At 47.3% G+C, this 23,242-nt stretch overlaps 1 protein-coding gene and 1 long non-coding RNA gene across 2 annotated transcripts; one reads left to right on the plus strand and one right to left on the minus strand.

Annotated features, from left to right (window-relative positions):
• Positions 1-830: 830 nt before the first annotated feature.
• Positions 831-21,599, minus strand: LOC147360399 (uncharacterized). Its single transcript, XM_086335178.1, has 7 exons — positions 21,569-21,599; positions 21,327-21,459; positions 12,143-12,247; positions 10,129-10,269; positions 8,413-8,497; positions 6,463-6,554; positions 831-3,737 (listed from the first exon to the last, which is right to left on the minus strand). The coding sequence occupies exons 1-7, from the start codon at positions 21,597-21,599 to the stop codon at positions 3,533-3,535; spliced, it is 792 nt and encodes a 263-aa protein (XP_086191304.1). The 3' UTR covers positions 831-3,532.
• On the plus strand, positions 13,384-15,862 carry LOC147360400 (uncharacterized). The gene is made up of 2 exons (XR_015138652.1): positions 13,384-14,695; positions 14,885-15,862. It is a non-coding gene; the product is annotated as an uncharacterized LOC147360400 (long non-coding RNA).
• Positions 21,600-23,242: the final 1,643 nt, after the last annotated feature.

Here is a 23,242-nt window from a genome sequence, read left to right on the forward strand (position 1 = left end):
CTGAATCCAAATGCTCAAAGGAAAGTTTCTGGACGGTTTCTCTCTGTGACTTGGATCTGCTTTCTTCTTCAGTGGCTTCATTCTCAAACTGACCCTCCCCAAAGGGTAGTAGAGAGGCCATCAGGCTCACTTTCTCTTAACAACCCTGGCAGATAGAGCACTCTTTCCTATTATCCCGTCTAAAGTCTAGGTCTGATCCCCATTGGTCCAACTGGGGTCACATGCCGAGCTCTGAGCCAATCACAGTGGCGGGGGTGAAGAAATACGCTGATTGGCCAATATGAAAACATTATCCCTGCAAAGGGGCAGAGGTAGAATGCTTAGCAGGGTGGGAGAACAGGCAAGGGAGCGTGGCCAAGGGAAGGACTGATTTCAAGGAGGAGGAAGTGATGTCTGTAGTGCGATCAAGTAAGATGAGGCTGACACGTGGTTTCCTCCACGTGGAGGTTGTTGAGGGCCTGATGAGCGCTGAGTTGGTAGGGTGACCAGAGAAAATGGGTGGGTGGAGGTGTGAATGTGTCCCAGACAAGTGTGCTGCTTGAGGGGTGACCTGTGGACTAGTAGTATCAGCTTCTCCAGGAAGTTTTGAGGAAACGTTGAATCTCAGGTCCCGGCCCAGACCAACTGACCAGACGCTGCATTTTAACAAGAGCCCGGGGCGGAGAAGGCTGTTTCAGGCTGAGAAACCCCGCTCTGGAGAAACTGGCTGTGAAGGGAGGGGAGGAGGAAACTGGAGGGACTGTGGCCTTGAGGGAGGGACCTTGATTTTTCCATAAAGGAGGGCCTGGAGCGTGTTCCATTGTGCGTTCTTAACAATGAGAAAAATTAACTTTCTGTTCACAACGTGAAACTTCATTCGTGTTTTGCAGGACACTGTTTCAGATTTGCATAAATTAGATTCACGTAGATGTGAGCTGAATCTATTCGCTGCCTGAAGGAAGGAAAGTCGTGGTGGAGTTCTCTCCTGAGAGCCTCCCACTCTGGGTCCTTTGGCACCTGGAGGCCTCCCCGGGATCATTGATTCTGGGCCAGGGGCGTCGGGTATTGAGGGCCCCGCAGAGACTTCCGCAGGAACCGAAGGCTGCTCTAATCCCTCGGCTCTTCATTCTTTGTCCCCCCATCTGGCTCCATGTGACTCTCCTCCGTGCCCACGGGGATTCTCGGGGTGTTCACAGAGATGTGCTGGCAAAAGGAGGTTGACAAAACAAAGGCTGTCACATGTGTCACTGGCCCAGAAGGGCCCTGTGAGCCACCACGGTCAGGGTGTCTTCAGGCCGGGGCCCCGGGGGCACGAAGGAGAGGAGAGAGGCCTGGGCTCGGTGTGCGGGGTGTGGGGAGACCCTTGAGGGCTTGGGACCCTCCCATCACTGCGGGTGTCAATGCCCCAGCCTGACACCTCCAGGATGTGGTCTGTTGGCTGCCACCCTATGAGTCCCTCCTCCCAGGAGGAGTTGTAGAACCAGGGGGTGGTGAAGGGGCCCAGCTTCATGAATCCCAATTCCCTTTAGCACCAGTGGGGAAAAGGCCAGAGTAACATGGGGGACTCAGCATGGACGTGGCAGGAAGGAGAACCCAGGGCACCTCTCCTCCCTGAGGCCCTAACACTCCTGTCCTCCAGCTCCTCTTGCTCTCACCGGAAGACCTGGGTTCGAACTCACTCTGCCTCCTTCTAGTTGTGTGGGAGTGGGCCAGGCAGTCTCTCTGAGACTCAGTTTCCTCATCTGCAAAACAGGGATACTAACAGCCACTTCCTAGGATGGTTGTGAGGAATACACAGAATGGTCCAGGTAAGGAGCACAGCACAGGACTGGGCATAAAATAAACAGCCAAGGTCTATCAGTAAAGAACCCACCTGCCAATGCAGGAAACAAGAGATACAGGTTCAATGCCTGGGTCAGGAAGATCACCTGGAGAGGGGATGGCAATCCACTCCAGTATGCTTGCCTGGAGAATCCTACGGACAGAGGAGCCTTGTGGGCTATGGTCCATAGGGTCGCAAAGGGTGGGACACATCTGAGAGACTTAGCACGCACACAAGGTCAATTAACTATCATAATGTTGCTATTCTTATCCTTGTCTTTCAAAGGGGGAGACTGAGGTTGTGTCCCCAAGGCTGAAGAAGTGGGATCTGAGCCCAAGATTTCTGACTCCCAGCCACACGTTTAGTTACATCACTTCTCTGAGACTCAGTTTCCCATCTTTAAGATGGAGCTAAGGATATTGAACTTGAAGTCAAGCTTTGAAAATTAAACAAGGTCAAAAAGACCAAGTGCCCAGAACAGTGCTGTGTTTAGTCTCTCAGTGCTGTCCAACTCTTAGCGAGCCCATGAACCACTATGAACCCCATGAACCCCATGAGCTGGCCAGGCTCCTCTGCCCAGAATAGAGCCCGGCATAAAAGAATATGCTGCTTTATACAAATTATCGTCCGTGTAAGAAACATGAATTTGCAGCATATGGCTCCACCTTGTGGTGTAATCTGGGAACTGCGCATTCATCACCCATCCTAGGCTTGCAGGGGCAGGTGGTGGAGGCAGGAGGTAGGGGTGTGGGGGGAACGGAGAGAAGGGTGACTGAAGCTCACTGGCTCTCTTGCCTCTGTGATTGTGGGGGCTCATTTATGGGGTGCAGGGGTGAAGTGGAGTGGGGACTGAAGTGGGGTAGGGGGTGACGGTGTGTTCTCACTACCCCTCCACATCTTTGCACAAGCTGTTTCCTCTGCCTCCCAGTTTTTGGACCACCCACTGGTGGAGGCAGTTTGTGGCACTGTCTAAGGCACTGCATCAAGGCTTTCTTGTTGCATTTTCTCAGGATTACCCTATAAAATAGGTGCTATTCTCACTCCCATTTTGCAGAAGAGGAAACTGAGGTTCAGAGTCAGTGGGGAGGATACATTTGAACCCGACTCCAAAGTTGTGCCCTTCACAGTCACGCCAAAGTGCCACATGAGGGCCACCCACTCGCTGAGACACAACCATCATAAAAGTCTCATGTGAAGAAAGGGTTCAGGGCTTCACTTTGTGGGACCAGCAGGCCTGACATTCCTACCCACTGGGAAGGCCCTAGCATTCCCAGGGCCTCTGAGGCCAGGATTCTGACCTTTTAAATGTGTGTTAGCTTATTCTTAAATTTTATCTTTTCCAGGAAGATCCTGAAGTGTACCTTATACACTGAAAAAGCAGCTTTGGGAAAAATGTCTTATACAGGAGAGGAAAGCAGAGCACAGAGGAGCAGGGACTGGGGATCAGGATTAGAAGGTACAGGTGGCTTCACCAGGAGCAGCTGTTGACTCTGAGTCCTAAACAGCCTGGGGCCAATCTTTCAGCCTGGCTCTTGCATCTCACTGGAATGTCATCACTATGCTAGCCTCAGGGGTCCTCAGAAATACTCAGACCCTAGGCCAGCTGCCCGAAGAGGGGGATGTTCAATCCAGTTCTTCCCTCATTAGAGCATCATTCCTTTGATTCAGTTCCTAGAGGCTTTTCTACCTCAATCAATAGCCACCCTGGAGAGATGTTTCATCCGGTCAGTTTCAAACAAATCCAAACCTATGCTCTAAGAAAAGGACTACTTTCTGTTTGGTTGCGAGATCGCTGATGGGTACATCAAGATGACAGTTGCTCAAGATGGGGTCGGAGAGTTCCACGGTGACTCTCCCAGGATTCACACCCTTACCATGTTCCTGGCAGGGGTCCCAAGCTGATCCTAGTAACAGGAGGTTGTCTGGATCCCTGCAACTGACAGCAAAGAGAGACATTAGAAGGTGCTACCATGAGAAGGATCAGTAGTGGCCACGGTTTTGCCAGGGACCTCTCTGGCCTCTGGTCTTGTCCCCCTCCCATTTCCCCAATACTCATCAATGACAAAAAGACCTGTAGAGACTGCTCATGTTTTCTAGCTGGGAGAAGAGAGGCCCAGAGAGGGGATGGGACTGGTATAAAGTCACCAGAGAGCTGGTAGCTGAACTGGGATTTGAACCCGGGTGTCAGGATGCCCAGGCCAGAACTATCTTTCTGGTCATCTTCTCTGGCTTTTGCCATCATCATGGAGAATTCCACGGAAGCAGCAAGGGGGCTCATGGATGAGTCAGGCCCTCCTTGGCTCCCCAGGGGGACAACAGCCTGCCCCTCCTGCTTGACGGGGGTCCCATCTCCTTCCTGCCTCCTGCCTGAGACCCAGTCTTGGTGAGAAACCCAGAAGGAGGCAGAGGTGGCCCCAAAAGAGGCTATGATGACAGTCTGAAAACTCGACCAGGACAGTGCTTCTTCTCTGTCCAGCCCAGGCTCCCCACAGAAGACTTGAGGGTTTGGGGATGAAATGGAAGCACAGTGACTAGACAAATTCTTCTTAAAAAATATTTTGGCTCCCCTGGGTCTTTGTTGTGGTGCACAGGCTTTCTCTAGTCGTAGAGCACGGGCTCTATAGCCCGTGAACTCGTAGTTGTGGTGCCAGGGCCCTCTAGTTTGGACACATGAGCTTAGTTGTCCTGGGACATGTGAGCTCTTAGTTCTCCCACCAGGGATCGAACCCATGTCCCCCGCTTTGGAAGGCGGATTCTTAACCTCTGGACCACCAGAGAAGTCCAACAAATTCCTTTAAAACTCAGAAATCAGTTGGCTCTACTGGAAAGCTTCTCACAATACATGAGTGAAATGTCCTAAGAGTCTCAGCTCAGTGCCCTTTACCATAAAGTGGGATAGGGTGGGGACTGCACCACAATGCAAAGAACAGCCTCCAAGGAGAGGGTCTGGCCTAGAAACCTAGTGGAATGAGATATTTCAATGAACTGACCACCGGAGAGAAATATTTTAGGAATCCATCATAGTAGTCTTCCCTATTTGGTGACATAGCCTAGGAATCCCATAATACTGATCATCATGGAGTTAAAAAAAATCAGCAATTTCACTAAAAGATTTATCATTATGGAGTAGGTAACTCCAGGAATCTCATGACAAATCTCTTCACCATGGAGTTAAGGAGCCCCAGCTTGACACTGGTGACTCTGATGTGGGCTGCCCCCACAACCCACTCACACTCACCACTATAGCATGGGCTGCTCCACACATCTGTCTCTAGCAAGAGTCACTATGGCATACGGCAGCCTGGACTCCCACCACCATCATCGCCCTATGCAGTGGACGATCTCGGGATCCCTACTGTGACACTGGTCCCTGGGGATTTGCCATCCAGGAGCCAGCTTTAGTGCTCACTGTTGATCAAAGCACAGAATCAATGCCCAGTGGGCTGTCCGTGGTCCCAAGATTTTACACTTGCTTTCAGGATTCTTGAGAAAGAACAGTTCAACATGAAGATGGAGGAGGGGTGGGGGGATTGGGAGATAGTAGTAGGGCTAGATATGAGAAGAAAAAGAGTTAGGTTCAATCAGCAAGCTAATGTAAGAGGCCGGGAAGTGTTTGCCCTGGGAAAAACCAGAAAGCCCACGTTAACTGAGCACCTACTATGCCAAAGATCTGCATCTCTCATTTAATTCTTGTAATAAAACAACCTTGTAATATAAGGACCACAGATAGAGAAGAGAAGACTCAGTGGTGTGAATGGATTTGCCCAGGTTAGACAGGGTGGCAGAACTGTTCCTAAAATCTGGACTTTTGACTCTTCTCCTGAACAGCTGAGCGCTGGCAGGCACAGGGGCTATTGATCCCAAGACCCCTGAAATTTCTACTTGTGAAACAAAGCACATTTCCCATAATTCAGGACTTCCCATTAGTGGGGGGCGGGGAGTTGGCAATATCATGTTAATGCTTAAAAGAAGCTCGGAGGGGAGGAATGCATTTGAGGCCCCCATGGACCACGTCTCCATTCTCGGGTCCCCATGTATTGTCATGCCAAGTAACTAACCTGATTGTTTTAAATCGTTAACTCAAGGGCAAAGAGGAGTAAACCACTAGTGTTTTAGCTCCTCCTGCACTGGACAAGTCACAGATATCCTCTCACCTAGTCACTGTACTATATTTCGTGCACACCAGAATATCACTGATGATTATTCAATGTGCCAGCAAGAAAATTTTTTAATTGACTGTGGCATACCATTGAATATGGGACACACGCCAATTTTAGAAATGTTACAATGTGGGGAAAATGTGTGTCTTGGAAGTGATATTTATGATAACTTTATGTTGTACATGCTAAGTCACATCAGTCGTGTCTAACTCTTGGCGAACCTATGGACTGCAGCCCATCAGGTTCCCTGTCCATGGGATTGTCCAGGCAAGAATACTGAGTGGGTTGCCATGCCCTCCTCCAGGGGATCTTCCCGACCCAGGGACTGAACCCCGGTCTCCTACATCTCCTGCATTGGCAGGTGGTTCTTTACCACTAGCGCCCCCTGGGAAGACCCTAGGATAACTTTATATGGGTATGATAATCACCCTGATCTGACAGATGAGAGAACAAATGTGGAGAGGTAAGGGGACATGTGGGGCCACCATTCGATGCTCATACCTGAAAGTCCAGGCAGTAATACGGCTCAGATGATGTGGGCACCCTGCAGAAAGGAGGGTGGAGGTTCCTAAACAACTCAAAGGAGTGGACATCTGATAAAGAGAGAGGGAGAGTGGTGGCAATGAGAAGGGAGGACAAGAGATTGAGTTGACTGAAACACAGACTTATAAAACTCACTCATTTGTCCCTGTCATACATAGACTTATTTGGAAGAAGATTATTCAAAAAACTGCTGGAAAATACATTGTAACCCCAATGTCCTACCATCTTCTAGCACAAGAGAGTACAGCATTCTCACCTTGGCAGGTAGTCATCCATCCATACATCCATTCATTCATATGTCCTTCTTATCTCCCTTACCATTATCTTTCCCTTCATCTTTCCATCTACCCACCTATCCATCCACTTAATGTTCCCCTCTCCCTTCCTTTTATCCATTCATCCTCCATCCATATTTATAGTTTTCTTTTTCTTTCCTTCTCCCATTCTGTTATCTATATATTACCTATACACACCTCTCTACCATTCATCTTCCCACACAATAGTAAAGGCCCTTCTTTCCTTCCATTCATCCACTCACCCTCCTGTCCACACATGAACCCTCTCACTCATTCATCCTTTTATCCAACCATCCTGTCTTCCTTCTTTCATTATTTTATCCATTTTTCTTTCCATCCATTCATTCATCTATCCCTCCATCCCTCCATTATCTTTCATCTTTCCGGTTTCTCTTATATCCATCAATGATTTTATCTCTTTCCTTCTATTTCCTTTCCATCTATTCATCTATCCACTTATATTCCCCTCTTTCCATTTTCCTTCCATCGTATTCTGTCCACATTTCCTTACATTTATCTGTCCACCGATCCATCCATCTCTCCACTTATTCTTCCATACATGTTTCCACTTATTTATACTTTTGTCCTTTGTTCCATTCATCAATGTTCTTCCCTTTCATTTCCAGTTCATATTCCAACAAAGTGTCAGTAAATACAGAGTGCCTCCTCTGTGCCTAACCAGGAACTATGAAACAACACCAGAAAGAATATAATGCAGAGGTCCCTGATCTCAAGGATCTACTGTTCTAGTGGAAGCAAAGAAGCAGACGATCACTAAACACTCTGGCACAAGTGATGGATAGGTGAGCCTGGGAGCCCTGAGGAGGGAGTCGTTCTACCTGGAGAACAAAACATCGGAGTCACACCTTGAAGGGGCGCAGGAATTTTCCAGGTGTAGAAGAAGGTGTGGGAAGTCATTGGGAGCAAAGCTATAACATCTCAAAAGGGCATGGAGTGTATGGGATGGCTGAGATCTATAGGCTGAGGCAGCCTGAGGGGCACAGAGGAGAATAAGGAAAGCCTTGACTACCAGCCTTAGGGGTTTGAACTTGATCCTCCTACAGAAGACTTTGAGCAGGTGTGATTCAGAAAAACCTCTCTGGAAGCCACAAAAAGGAGAAAACAGGAGTGAGTAGGTGGCTACTGCAATAGTCTAAGCCAGAGAGCAGGTCTCAGGCCCATAACACAACTTACGTTTTAGGAAGCTCAACTGTTGATTGATGAGGTACATCCAGAATCGGACCACTGGGCACAGCTGGAATACAGATGAGCAGAGGCCTGTGTGACAGGACTCTTGGGCCTCCTTCCAGCCCAGCACAGCCCAGCCTCTGACTGGTTGTGTAGAAGTGAGTGGTTCTATTAGAGTTTTTATAAACACAAAACAAATCTTCCTCTTCTGCAGGTGTAAACTGCTTAGCACACGTCAATCCTAGAGTAAATGTCCCTTCCCCAGCCACAGGGGCCTGGACAAAGGGCAGGACAAGAAAGCTTGGAGAGGCTGGAGAGGCTGAAGATAAAACTGCCTGCCCTGGCTGCCTCTCTGTGCCTCCAGCTGCAAAGCCTCTCCAGGGAATCTCTAGGGTCTGCCCGGGGCCCACTTGGTCAAACTCACCATGTTGGGTAGACAGTTGTGCAGGATCTGTCTGAGCATGACTTCTGTGACTGCAGAGAGCTGGCTAGGGAGGGGAACAGGGCATCTGAAATAACAGCAGTTATAGCTTACTGGTTACAAATGTTTCCTCCACTCCAGGGACTTGGAGTACTTGTAATATGAGTACTTAATATATAAGTAATATAAGTACTTGGCATATATTAACTCAATTTTGTTGTTGTTCAGTCACTCAGTCGTGTCCAACTCTTTCGACCCCATGGACTGCAGCACACCAGGTTCCACTGTCCTCCACTATCTCTCAGAGTTTGTTAAACTCATGTCCATTGAATCAGTGATGTCATCTAACAGTCTCAACCTTTGCCATCTCCCTTCTTTTGCCTTCAATCTTTCCCAGCATCAGGATCTTTTCTAACAAATCAGCTATTCACATCAGGTGGCCAAAGTATTGGAGCTTCAGCTTCAGCATCAGTCCTTCCAATGAATATTAAGGGCTGATTCCTTTTAGGATTGACTGGTTTGATCTTGCAGTCTAAGGGGCTCTCCAGAGGCTTCTCCAACACCACAGTTCAAAAGCATCAGTTCTTTTGCTCTCAGCTTTCTCTGTGGTCCACTTCTCACATCCATACATGAGTACTGGAAAAACCACAGCTTTGACTCTATGGACCTTTGTCAGCAACATGATATCTCTGCTTTTTAAAACACTGTCTAGGTTTGTCATAGCTTTCCTTCCAAGGAGCAAGTGTCTTTTAATTTCATGGCTGCAGTCACCATCCGCAGTGATTCTAACTCAAATCACGATAATATTAAAAACACAAGATCATTTGACTCCCTGTACCGCTATTTCCTGGCTGTGTGACCTTGTCTAACTTACATAACATCTCTGTGCCTCTCTTGTATAATATATAAAATGGAGTCGCTATGCAGTAAGTGAAAGAAAGGTGGGCCAGAGGACATTCAACCACCTCACCAGCAGGGCTCCTGCCACCTCATAAACAGGTGGTGTCTTTTGCATTGTTCATTTTTTTTTTATGTTTGCTCATTTTTTTAATTGGAGGTTAATTGCTTTACAATATTGTGGTGGTCTCTGCCATACATCAACATGAATCAGTGACAATTATATACATACATACATACATACATCCACTCATCATCCATCCATCCATCCATTCATCTGTGTATCCATCCTTCCAGCTACCCATCCTCCCACCCCTCCTCCCATTCATCTATCCATCCAACCATCTATGCCTCTTTTTCAGTCCTGTTCTCCAATGTATCTCCAGGTACAACTCTGTAGTGGCGGGCTCAATGTTTGTTGAATAAACAAAAGAACAAATGAATGATAATTACAAAGCAGCTTGTGTTCCCACACAACTCATACACTCTCAATTACAGCGTAGTATGAGAAGTGATATACCAGAGATTCCACCCAGGATCTCTCATGTGAGCACAGACAAGGGACCATGTAATGTTCTCTACAGGCAGGACCACTTTTAGGGAAGACATGTGCTTCTAGCAAGAAGCTACTCTCTTCTGTTTAGAAGCCTAAATTCTGTGGGGGAGACATCTGAGCAGAAGCTGAGATGAGAGCAGATGCTCTAGTGGCTTGCTGGGATCCAGACCATGGCCCCCAAAGAAAGCTTGGTAACCACCACTGAGCCTGGTATAATCCCCAACTGCACCCTGCACAGTGCCCAGCCCTCCTGGCACAGCACTTACCCTGCTCGCATGAGCATCCTGGTGAAGATGAGCTTGCAGTTCTGTGGAGTGAACAGGACTTGGTTCAACCTGATCTGGGGCATCTCTAAGGGAACCTCAATGGTCACATCCACCTTGGAGCCGCCGAGGAAGCTGAATATCCTGGACAACACACACACAGTCAACGGGAGGGAGAGGGCTGTGTGAGCTGAGATCCCAGGGAACCTCCAGAGGGAAGACCAAGCAAGAGGCATAAGAAGTCATGGCCAGAGCACACCCTGGGTCCCAGGCCAGTTCAGTTCAGTTCAGTTGCTCAGTCGTGTCCGACTTTTTGTGACCCCATGGACCGCAGGACGCCAGGCCTCCCTGTCCATCACCAACTCCCAGAGTTTACCCAAACTCATGTCCATTCAGTCGGTGATGCCATCCAACCATCTTATCCTCTGCCATTCCCTTCTGCCTTTGATCTTTCCCAGCATCAGGATCTTTTCAAATGAGTTAGCTCTTTGCATCAGGTCTGGGGGCAAATCATGGCTCCCCTTCTCTACCTCTGCAGCTCAGGCAACCCTCTCCTCCCAGAACGAATGTTTAGGGATGCTCTAAAGGTTTCCCTGAGGCTTGGAAACAAGCACTGGCATTTGTGGGTGAGAGACGTGGTCCAAATGCATATTTTTTAGTGATGCCTGCTGTTCCATGTGTGGGCTTCCTGAGTGGCACAGTGATAATCCACCTGCCAATGCAGGAGATGCAAGAGATGCAGGTTTGATCCCTGGGTTGGGAAGATCCTCTGGAGTAGGAAATGGCAACCCACTCCAGTATTCTTGCCTGGAAAATTCCATGGACAGGGGAGCCTGGAGCACTACAGTCCATGGGGTCACACAGAGCCAGACATGACTGAGCAACTGAGCACAGCACACGGCACAGCTTTTCCGTGTGTATTTTTACTTAATTTTGTTTTTGAATATATATTTAAAAGTAAGTTAAATGCTTTCACTTTACTTTTGCATAGGTAATACATTTTTATGGCTCAAGAGTCAAAATAGAAAGTGTACGGTGCCTCCCACCATATACATCTGCACTCCCACACGTGCAATTTAATTTAATCTCTCTGAGGTTTTGTTTCCTGTTCTGTAAAATGCTCATGATAGCAATACACCCCTTCTGAGATTATGGTGAAGAATTTATGAGATAATTCACGGATGCCCTTAGCATTGGAATATATTGCCCTGGAATATATCAACATCGAAAATGAAAGTTGCTCAGTCATGTCCGACTCTTTGCAACCCCATGGACTATACAGTCCAAGGAATTCTACAGGCCAAAATACCAGAGTGGGTAGCCTTTCTCTTCTCCAGGGGAATCTTCCCAACCCAGGATTCGAACCAGGGTCTCCTGCATTGCAGGTGGATTCTTTACCAACTGAGCTATCAAGGAAGCCCAATATCAATATTAGGTACTCAATAACAGTTATGCTGTCATCATCTCATCATCTCTTTGGCAGGCAATTTGGCAATACTTGCCAAAATCTATAAATTATACTTCTGAGACTTTCTAAGTAAATAATTGAGGCTATGAACAAAGATTTGTTAGTCAAGATATTAATCACAGAGTTCTTTATAAGAGTGAAATTGGAAACAGCTCAAGCATCTGACAATAGAAAGACGGTTTAAATGTATCATTGTACAATGATGTGATGGAATAGTTACTGACATTCAAAATGATATTGAAAGAATTCTGGGAAGAACAGCCATTGCGTCTGTGTTGTAAATTTGGGTTTATGCTTTAACTTTCCCTTCCCCCAAGTTTGTTATAATAAAGAATGCAAAAATGGCAGAAAATAATAGATCTACTCTCACAGCTGTCTTACTGTTAACAGTCATCCCTACAGAGCTGGTGTGTTTAGGCAGATACTGTGAAGATTTCCTGGCCAAGGCTAAACATAGCCAAGGGACATTGTGCTGATGTTGAAAAACTGTCTACTACCTCCAGGAATTCGCTTCCATGCCCCACTTCTCTAGCTATGAACATTACTCACCTTGGGAAACTGATTGTCAGTCTGGTCTGAAATTGCAGTTGGAAGTGGTTTAAAGGATAGACCTTCCATGATACCTGGATGACATCAAAGTTGATGATGTTGAGCCTACAGAATGGGAAGGGTGAGAGAAAGTGAAAAAGATGTTCCCAGGCCTCTCAGCTCAACACTCAAACTGCAGTGTGGCCTTTCTTCCATCCTGAGCCCTCCCATCCTTAATCTAGATTTCCATTCTAAGTCCCATTCCTACTAGCTCTAGATAAGGAAAGCATAAGCCAGTAACAGATTGTTTCAGTTAACTGGGGTACTAAAGGAGACTTAGGACATCAAATCCAAAGCATCAGTTGGTAACTAAGGTATTAGCTTATAATAAAGATGCTGTTTTGATCACTGGGTATTAAATAAGAACTAAGATTTCAGTAGGAAGGGCTTCTGTTGTACCCCTTTCCAGGGCTATTTGTAATTCAGTAGGGGCTCAGACAAGACTATATAAATCCAAAGTATGACATCATAACGGGGGGATACTGGGTGCTAGGTTGACAGTTTGGAGAAGAAAGAGATATCTAATGTTGCCTTCTCGATGTCAACTTTCTACACAGGTAAGTGAGATCTGAACTCACAGCAGAGAGTGATATCTTTCAAATACCTTGAACCTCTACTAACCAATGCTTTGGGGGAACTACTTTATAGCTTAAGGACTCAAACTCACCAGCTGTTGAGTTTCCCAAAAGGAACCACGCTCTTTAGAACATCATTGATGTTGTCAAGACTCCCATAGCTACAGACGCCCCCTAGAGAACCCTTGCAGAACAAGCCTTCCAGAGCCAAGGACCCAACTGCCCCCAGGAGGTGATCTTTGCCAGCAGGTAAGGTCTTGCTGCCCAGGAGGATCTTAAGTAGCCTTTCACGCTCCCTGATCAGATGCTTGTTGTTGAGAAGGTTGGCTCCCAGCAGCCCTTCCTGAGCCAAGATGTCTTTGCTGAGAGCATTTGTTTGGCTGGGAGGGTTTCCAGATCCCATTCCAGTGCCTCCTCCTAGATTGTTGTGAGCCAGTGGAAGCAACGCATTGCTGTTGACTGGTCTCCCATGTTGGGGAGTCTTGCCATCCACTGGGGTTCCCATGTGGCCAATGTTTCCCAATTTTACTTCTCCAGTGGAGCCAGAGTGGTCAGAGTTGCCATGTCCTGACTGTCCATGACCTAAGAATGTCCCAGCCTCAGACCTGCCATGATAATTATGTGACCTGCTTCCAAAGTGACTGTGGCCAACAGTTATTCCCGCCCCCAGGCTGGCCATTCTCTCCAGATGACCCTGTCCCAATTTGACTATATGCAGTAGATGACCTATTCCTAGTCATTAACCCTGTCCCCAACTGATCCAAACCACCAGATTTCCCTGACTCAGGATGATCATCCACTGGCTCTGTTACAGGTTGACTGTAGTCACTAGATAACCAAGCTCCAGATTGTCCATTTATTGACCCTGTCCCAGGCAGACCTTAACCCCTAGCAGACCCATCCCCAGCTGGATCATTCATTAACCCTGCCACAGGTTGATCCAAACCACAAGATGATTTAGCCCCAGACTGACCATAATCATTAGATGACCTACCACTAGTCTGACCCCTCACTAAACCTGTCCCCAACTGACCCCAAACCCTCAATAATTCAGACTCAGACTGCCCACTCACTGACTCTGTCCTGGACTGACCATACTCTCCAGATGACCCTCTCCCCACTTGATCACGGACACTGTGTGACCCAGTCCAAGTTTGAACACTTATTAACCCTGACCCTGAGTGACCAAAACTACCAGTTTTCCTTGACCCAAGTTCACCATTTATTGACCCTTCCTCAGGTTGACTAAAACCAAAACCACTAGATGACCCAGCCATAGAATGACCGTAACTTCCAGGCATGGCTGCCCCAGATGTGAGACCGCTTCCTCGAGGAACACCTGCATGATGGTCTGTCTCTGCCTGAGACGCCCATACCACCCGTGTTCTTAGTGCCAGGGTGGGTGGGCAACGTGTGGTCAGAGTAGCCATGGCTCATCCTACCCTCTCGATCAGACTGTCTGGAGGGCTTCCCTCCTTCGTGGCCTGAGGATCCTTGGTTGATCACAGGACTTTTGTCAGCAGAGTCTCGGCCACTCATTTCACTTTGACCAGGGTTATGTGTGGTGGCCTGACTTGTCACGTGCATTCTCATGGGTGGAACTGGAGTAGGCGCAGCTGTTCTCACTGGGGGTGTGGTCAGCAGGTTGGGGTTCTGGGGCCAATCTGGTTGCATACTGACTTTCTTAGACTGGGCACTGTATTCCCCAATGTCTTCAGTGTTAGTGTCCTTCAGATACACGAACTTCTGGTCACACTCAGGGAAGCTTTGGTCTTAGAAGTGGATGGCTCCTCTGCTACTTGAAGGACTCCTGATGGCTCCAGCCTGCCAGTTGCTCCCACTGAGAAAGCCGGGGCTAACCACACCATCACTGCCAAGCACCTGGCCAGGCTTGAGAAGGAGACCCCCACTTCTACTGCCTGCTGGGACAGACACATGGGTGAGTCCAAGACCTCCCCTTCCCCCATAGAGACGTAGGACTATGGCGCTCAGCTCAGAACCCATTCTGTGGCCACAACTAGGAACCAGGATAAGGATCACCCTCGCAAGTTCGGAACAGAGATTCAACTTCTTGCTAGTTTCTTTTTTTTGTTTTTTTCCTGCACGACACTGCTTGGGGGATCATCAGTGATGGAACCCATGCCCTTGGCAGTGAGAGCACGGAATCCTACCAACTGGACCACCAGGGAATTCCCTCACGAGGTATTTTTGAGCACTTGACCCAGGAGGCAATGACAACTGAGATACAAGGTGACCACATTTGGGCCACCTATGGTGGAAGCGAGAAAGTGATGAGACTGAGGATAAGTGCTGCGGCCTCATAGGGTGTAGCTATTTAGTGGTTGACAGCTGCCTAGATCTTAGTGTTAGGATCCCGGGAGATCCAAGGGACTTCTAAACTCTGAAATCAGCGGATGCCATCTCTCCCCTTTTTATAAATCAATTTTCTTTTTGCTAACTACTGTGTAGGGGAGGTTGCTGTTTCTTGCAGCCTAACAGTGTGCTGTGCTGTACTCGGTCGCTTCAGTCATGTCCAACTCTTTGCAACCCTATGGACTGTAGCCTGCCAGGCTCCTCTGCCCATGGGATTCTCAGGCAAGAATACTGGAGTGGGTTGCCATGCCCTCCTTCAGGGGACCTTCCCGACCCAGGGATTGAACCCATGTCTCCTGCTCTCTTGCATTGCAGTGGGTTCTTTACCCACCAAGCCACCCAGGAAGCCCACAACCAAACAATCCCTAAAGACAAAACTTGGCACAAGAAGTGAGGTTCCGGATAAGAAGACTTCAGAGACAACATGGACCAGGCTGTGGTCTTGAGGCATACGAGGGATTTCCAAAGAGCCCTTCGCTAAAGATTGGGAACTACAAGCCCATGAGGTGTGGTTTCAAAGCAACTGTTAAACTTTCACTTGCAATCTCATGGGACTTAGATCATCAGAGATTAAAGCTAGAAAGATTTACTTGGGAACTAAGTATAAGAATAGGAGATTATGGTGGGAAGGGTGAATTAGGAGTTTGGGATTAAAAGATACACTCTAAATAAAATAAACAACAAGGACCTACTGTATAGCACAGGGAACTGTAATCAATACCTTATGATAACACAATGGAAAAGAACCTGAAAATATACATATACATAACTGAACCACTTTGCAGTACTCTTGAAACATTGTCACTCAACTATAATTTTAAAAACAAAAGAAGACTATGTGAGACAGCAGACAGGTGACATGTGGTTTGTATTAAATATATATTCTAGACCCCCAAAGGTGATCTGAAAGGGATTAGGCACCTCTGGGGAAGGCAGTGGGCTTCCAAGTGCCTCCTGTATCACTTTGCAAATCTAAGAACCTCTAAGGAACTGACTTGGTGGCAGGTGCTAGCTTGTCCAACAGAGGTGAGTTTGTTTCTTCTGGAATCTCCTTGGAAGGAGCTCCGAGGAAGGATGGGATGACTTACCTGTTTGGGAACTGGAGCCTCCAAACTGAGCAAGATTGGTACTAAGCAGGTAGCAAGGGGGGAGGAGAGCCTGCAGAAACATTCCCATGATCGCTCTAGGCTCCTATGGAAGCAATGGTTGGTCAATAGGACACCACTGATCTGGGATCCAGGAGCCTGGCCATCTCATCCAATCTTCACCATCACTTTCATTTGGGGCTTAATCAAGCCACTCAATTTCTCTGAGCCTCCATTTCTTTATTTGTAAAGCTGAACTTTTACTTGCCCTACCTCTTGAGAGGGAAACATGACCTTAGAGAAGCACTTTTGAATGTGCAGTAAATTCTTCGGCACACGTGAATCTAATAACAGTTGGCATTTACCAAGCTTGTTATGTGCAAAATATTGTGCTAAGGACTTTGTCTGCATCACCGTATTCATCTTCACGAGAACCTTATAAGTTCTATTATTATGCCTTTTTTTATGGTTGATAGTTCTATTTTATTTACCTGATTAATAGCTAGTTCTTCCACTGAGCAGACATGCACACATAATGTCTCATATTTGCCTGTTTAATGCAGGGTGGGGTAAATGAGGTGCAGAGAAGTAAAATGACTTGCTCTGGACCACACAGCTGGTAGATGGCAGTCAGAGTTCAGAGTCTGGCGGGCTGGCCCGGAGCCCACACTATGGCGTGATGCTTCAGCTGGTCAACGTGGTGGAGGCAGTCACCGTTTACATTTACATGTGCCAGGCCCCATGCTGGGTGATTTCCATTCACCATTTCGCATAATCGGATCCTCAGAACAATACTGAGAGGCACACAGTATTAACTCCAATTTGCAGATGAAGAAATGGAAGGGAAAGGATTTGCTCAAAATCACTTGGTTGGTAATGATAGCAAGAATTGTGAGAGATGGTTATTGCTTGAATCCACTCTCTAATACTTGGGCTAGGGGATGAGGAAGACAGCATTTTCCAAAGATAGCCACAACTATACATTTATCTCATCTTACGTGTTATTACAATACTCTGGCCAACTGATGTGAAGAGCTGACTCACTGGAAAAAACCCTGATGCCGGGAAAGATTGAAGGTAGAAGGAGAAGGGGACGGCAGAGGATGAGATAGTTGGATAGTATCACCGACTCAATGGACATGAGTTTGAGCAAACTGCGGGAGATAGTGACAGACCAGGAAGCCTGGGGTGCTGCAGTCCCTGGGGTCACAAAGAGCTGGACGCAACTTAGCAACTGAACAGCAACGTATTATTACACCTGGGCTTCCAGGTGGCACCAGTGGTAAAGAATCTACCTGACAATGCAGGAGATGTAAGAGATAAAGGTCCAATCTCTGGGTGGGGAAGATCCCCTGGAGAAAGAAATGACAACCCATTCCAGTATTCTTGCCTGGAGAAGCCCATGGACAGAGGAGCCTGGTGGGCTACAGTCCATGGGGTCGAAAAGATTCGGACATGACTGAGCGACAGTATACACATGCTATTACAATATTACTGATACTCTCCCCACTGAGAGGTGGAGTTATCTTTCCTCTCCTTGGATGGAGGGTGGGGGCTGCGATAGGGAGAGGCTGGTGACTGCTAAAATGAATGCAGCACTACTGAAGTGATGCCCTGTGACTTCTGAGTGAGTGAAAGTCGATAAGTCATGTCTGAATCTTTGGGACTACATGGATTGTACAGTCCATGGAATTCTCCAGGCCCAAATACTAGAGTGGGTAGCCCTTCCCTTCTCCAGCGGATCTTCCCAACCGAGGGATCAAACCCAGGTCTCCCGCATTGCAGGCAGATTCTTTGCCAGCTGAGCCACAAGGGAAGCCCCTGTGACTTCTGAAGCTAAGTCATTAAAGAGACAGAACTACTCACTCTCTGCAGGCACTTGCCCTCGAACCTAAGTCCCTGTATTGTGAGGAAGCCCAGGCCAAACACAGAGCCCATGTATAGGAGCTCCAGCTGATGGCAGCAACTCCCTCACTGGAGTTGCCTGCCTGGCTCCCAAAGGCATTTAGATATTTTTCAAAATAGACTTTGTGGAACACACACACTGTGGATCCATCCTCAGGACTGCCGGTTGAGAAGTCAAGGCCAGACCTGTGACTAAACTGAGCTGGATGGAGGGGAAAGGGACACAGGGTCAGTATCAGAGGGCAGTGGGCGAGGGCGGACCTCGTTTACCCTGGGGGAGGGGGGAAACAGATATGGGATGGTGGGCCTGAGCTCTCCCATGATGGTTGCTCATGACGTCTGGAACATCAGTGAAGGATTCCAGAAAGAATGGGCTGCTGCGCTTCTCCAGGCCTTGGGCTGATCCTGGTGGAGGCACAAGTAGGTCCCCCTGGAGCCATGCCACAGGGCGGCATGCACAGCCATTGCCCAGGAAAGGGGACTTGTTTGGGGGCTGAGTGCACTCCGGGGGGAGGGGAGGCAGATGAGAGGAGAAGCTTGGGTTCCTGGGGGATTTAATTTGATTTAGAGAAATAGAGAAAGCTGATAAATATAACATGGGTGGATCTCACAAACACTACTTTCAGTAAAAGAAGGCAGTCTGATTCTGCTTACATGAAGTTCAAAAGCAGATGAGACTTACCTAAGGTGACAGAGGTCAGAAGACTGGTCACCTCTGGAGGGCAGTACTGAGCAGGGTAGGGCATAAGGGAAACTTTTGGGTGGAAATATCTTGTCTCTGAGCTGGGTGTGGTTACAGGTAGATACACATACGTAAAGAATCATCAAGCTGCATTCTTTACTGCATGTAACGTAAACCTCAATTAAAAACATGAAATTAGAACTTTCCTGGCAGTTTAGTGGTTGGGACTCTGCACTTCTAATGCAGGGTTCAATCCCTGGTCACGGAACTAAGAATCCACATGCCATGTGGTGGGGCCAAAAAATAATAAAATAAATTAAAAAAAATTTTTTTTAATATGTGAAGTAAAGAAAGATGGTGGGTAGGCAGGAGGGGTGATCTTTGCTCCCTGAGGGCTTTGCTGCGATGCTTCCTGGGCTCTGGGGCATTAGTTTGTCCCTCTGACTCTCTCTGAAGTCAGGGCACATCTGACATTGTGTTTTCTTTCTTGGTAGCGCCTAGGAGGGGGTTGTCTCATACAGCCAATGCACCTTCACTAGCAGGCCGCAGGTGAAGGAGGCAGGAATTATTCCTCATAAGTAGAACAAATGGAATAAGACAGCTAGGACTATCGTTGCTGTTTGCAGACACTCAGTGTAACAATCCTCACCCAGCCCCTCCCCTCGGCATCCAGCTGGCAGGAGCTCCATCCTCCTTCTCACCTGGGACAGGTATGAAGCAGCCCAAGCAGCCCTGGGAGGTGGAGCACCTGTTCTCTTTGGGGCAAACAGTGGGGTCCATGGAACAGCTGCGCCACGTACTGGGCACCTCCTGAGAGCCAGGCCCTGCTCAGCACCCACCTCAAGTCATTTCCAGTGTCCCCTCCTCCCAGGTGGAGGATGTTCTGTGTCCTTAATATTTACCACACATGAGCAAAACAAACACAGAATGTCCATAAGCTGACAGATCTTTGGTCTCTGGACAAGTGGGCTTTGAGTTCCCTCAGGCATGATGTTGGCTGTTTCACAGGCATGATATATTAAAGGTTGAAGGAAAACATCTAAGGAAAAATGTCTATTCAGGTCTTCTCAGTTTTTAATTGGATTACTTCTTTTTTGGTAATAAATTGTGTGAGCTGTTGTATATTTTGGATATTAACCCCTTATCAGTCATATGATTTGCAAATATTTTCTCCCATTCGGTAGATCGTCTTTTTGTTTTGTTAATGGTTTCCTTTGCTGTGTAAAAGCTTTTAGTTTGGTTTGGCCTCATTTGCTTATTTTTGCTTTTATCTTTTTTGTCTAAGGGGATAGATCCAAAAAGTTACTGCTATGATTTATGTCAAAGAGAGGTCTCCCTATGTAAGTTATGAAGGCAACCTAAGTGTCCATAAATAAGTGAATAGATAGAGGATGTCACACACCCACACATACACACACACACACACACGTATATATGAATATTACTCAGCCTTAAAAAGAATGGAATAATGCCATTCTTAGTGAAACAGACTGGAGAAGGCAATGGCACCCCACTCCAGTACTCTTGCCTGGAAAATCCCATGGATGGAGAAGCCTGGTGGGCTACAGTCCCTGGGGTTGCTAAGAGTCAGACACAACTGAGTGACTTCACTTTCACTTTTCACTTTCCTGCACTGGAGAAGGAAATGGCAACCCACTCCAGTATTCTTACCTGGAGAATCCCAGGGACGGGGGAGCCTGGTGGGCTGCCGTCTATGGGGTCGCACAGAGTCAGACAGGACTGAAGCGACTTAGCAGCAGCAGCAGTGAAATAGACAGAGAAAGACAGATGCTCTGTTATCCCTTGTATGTGGAATCTAAAAAAATAAAACAAAGGCATGTGTATAACAAAAGGGAAACAGATTCGCAGACACAAAGAACACACTAGTGGTCACCAGTGGGAAGCAGCAAGAGAGGGGTAAGGTAAGGATATGAGATTAAGGATTAAGATATACAAACCACTATGCATAAAATAGATAAGCAACAAAGATATATTGTACAGAGAAGAGAAATAGCCATTATTCCGTAATAACTTTACATGGAATACAACCTATGAAGTTCTGAATCACTACGTTGTACACCTGAAACTAATATTATAAATCAACTATACTTCAATTAAAAAAAAAAAAAGGTTGAGGGTTCCCATTTTGCAGACCTAGAAACTGAGGCAGAGAAGGCAATGGCACCCCACTCCAGTACTCTTGCCTGGAAAATCCCATGGATGGAGGAGCCTGGTAGGCTGCAGTCCATGGGGTCGCTAAAAGTCGGACACGACTGAGCGACTTCACTTTCACTTTTCACTTTCATGCATTGGAGAAGGAAATGGCAACCCACTCCAGTGTTCTTGCCTGGAGAATCCCAGGGACAGGGGAACCTGTTGGGCTGCCGTCTATGGGGTCACATAGAGTCAGACACGACTGAAGCGACTTAGCAGCAGCAGCAGCAGCAGAAACTGAGGCCTTAGGGTCGCCTGGCAGGTCAGTGATGGAACCAAGACCTGAAGCTGGGTTCCAGCTCCTTCCTTACCTCCACCTGGCTGCTCTCCGGGCTTCTGAGTGTGGGGACTGCAGCACCCTTAGCTGGGAAGTGGCTCCGGTCACCCAGGACCTGTGGGCCTCCTCTGCTTGATCATAAAGTGAGAGCCAGGAGTGGAGATGAGCTTAAGTAGTACGAGGGCCAAGGGGTGGGCCAGGGATGGAGGGGGTGGGCAGATGGCCTGAGGAACCTGGGCAGGGCTCTGGGGAGGACTGGCCACTTCTGGTTAATACCAGAATAGGGAGGGAGATGGTGCAGAGCCATGGCTCTACCCTGGAGGCCTGAGGAGGATAAGGCCAGGAGACTGTCCACACCAGCAACCTGGATGGGAGTTGTGACTTCCTGAAAACACCACAAACCCATACGTGTATGTGCCTACACACCTGTGTGTGTGCTCTGGGTGTGTGTACACTGTGTGTGTATGTGTCTACAGAGTTGTCTGTGTGTGCACTGTGTCTGAGTATGTGAACACGTGTGTGCACCTCTGTGTGTGTGTATGTGTGGTGGGGCTCTCTGGTGTGCTCATGTCTCCAAGGGCACATCCACTAAGTTCTGGGAAGAAACCACAGCTTTCACCTGATTCCCCAAGGCAACCTTCGCCCCCTGGGAATTTGCTCCTTACTCCAAGGCCACTCTCATGAAGTCTCAGTTTTCTTGGAGAGAAAAAATCGCTGACTTGGGGAATACTATCAGCCCTTCTGTGAGTGTCCCATGGTTCCTCAGAGAAATCTCAGAATTCCTAATGGGAACTGAGGGGACACTCCAAATTCTTGAGGGATGCTAACCTCTCCATGTGAAATCTCCCTATTTCTATAAAATAGAGGTCTTTTATTTCCTTCTAAACAGAATTCTCGGTATTTCCTGACAACTGGGTGTTTCCTCAGAAATACTATTGTTCCATAAGCATGTCAGAAATAACAAACGCTAGAGAGGGTGTGGAGGAAAGGAAATCCTCCTACACTGTTTGTGGGAGTGTAAATTGGTGCAGCTACTATGGAGAACAGTATGGAGGTTCCTCAGAAAACTAAAAATAGAGTTGCCATATGATCCAGCAACCCCACTCCTGGGCATATATGTGGACAAAAGGTACACATACTCCAATGTTCACAGTAGCACTGTTTACAATAGCCAAGGTGTGGAAGCATCCCCAATGTCCACTGACAGACGAGTGGATAAAGAAGACATGCGCCACTTCTTTGCAACACCACTGACTGTAGCCCGCCAGGCTCCTCTGTCCATGGGATTCTCCAGGCAAGTACATTGGGGCGGGTTGCCATGCCCTCCTCCAGGGGAGCATTCCTGAACCAGGAACTGAAACCTGCATCTCTTACATCTCCTGTATTAGCAGGTAGGTTCTTTACCACTAGCGATACCTGGGCAGCCCCCACAATGGAATATTACTCAGCCATAAAGAAGAATGATGGACCTAGAGATTATCATACTAAGTGAAGTCAGTCAGAAATAGATGAATACCATGTGGTATCACTTTTATATGGGATGTAAAATATGATGCAAATGAACTTGTGTACAAAACAGAAACAGACTCACGGACGTAGAAAGCAAGTTTATGGTCACCAGTGGGGGAGGGGTAAACTAGGAGCTGGGGACTAACAGATACACAGGACTGTATATGAAATAAACAACATGGACCTACTGGATAACACAGCACAGGGAGCTATATCAATATCCTGGAATAAGCCTTAATGGAAAAGAAGATGAAAATGAATATATATTTTATATATAAAACTGAATTACTTTGCTGTTCACCAGAAAGTTAACACAACATTGTAAATCGACTATACTTCAGTTTAGGAAAAGATGCATGGGCGAAAAGAAAGAAAAAGAATGTCAGTGTCTCTGAAGAAGCCATACAAATCCTGTGGGAATTCCAGGGAACTTGTCAATGT

Source organism: Bos grunniens, chromosome 13 (genome assembly GCF_055505025.1).
Source record: "Bos grunniens cultivar Pamir isolate PY7600 chromosome 13, Bosgru_T2T1.0, whole genome shotgun sequence".
Lineage (NCBI taxonomy): Eukaryota > Metazoa > Chordata > Mammalia > Artiodactyla > Bovidae > Bos > Bos grunniens.

Excerpts from the sequence above, each read along its gene's own strand:
- LOC147360399 (XM_086335178.1), bottom strand. The coding sequence starts at position 21,599 with ATGGCTCTGCACCATCTCCCTCCCTATTCTG. Across the intron at positions 21,460-21,568 it reads CCATCTCCCTCCCTATTCTG|CTCATCTCCACTCCTGGCTC; the intron begins GTATTAACCAGA and ends GTACTACTTAAG. Across the intron at positions 6,555-8,412 it reads ACAACTGTCTACCCAACATG|ATGTCCACTCCTTTGAGTTG; the intron begins GTGAGTTTGACC and ends TCTCTTTATCAG.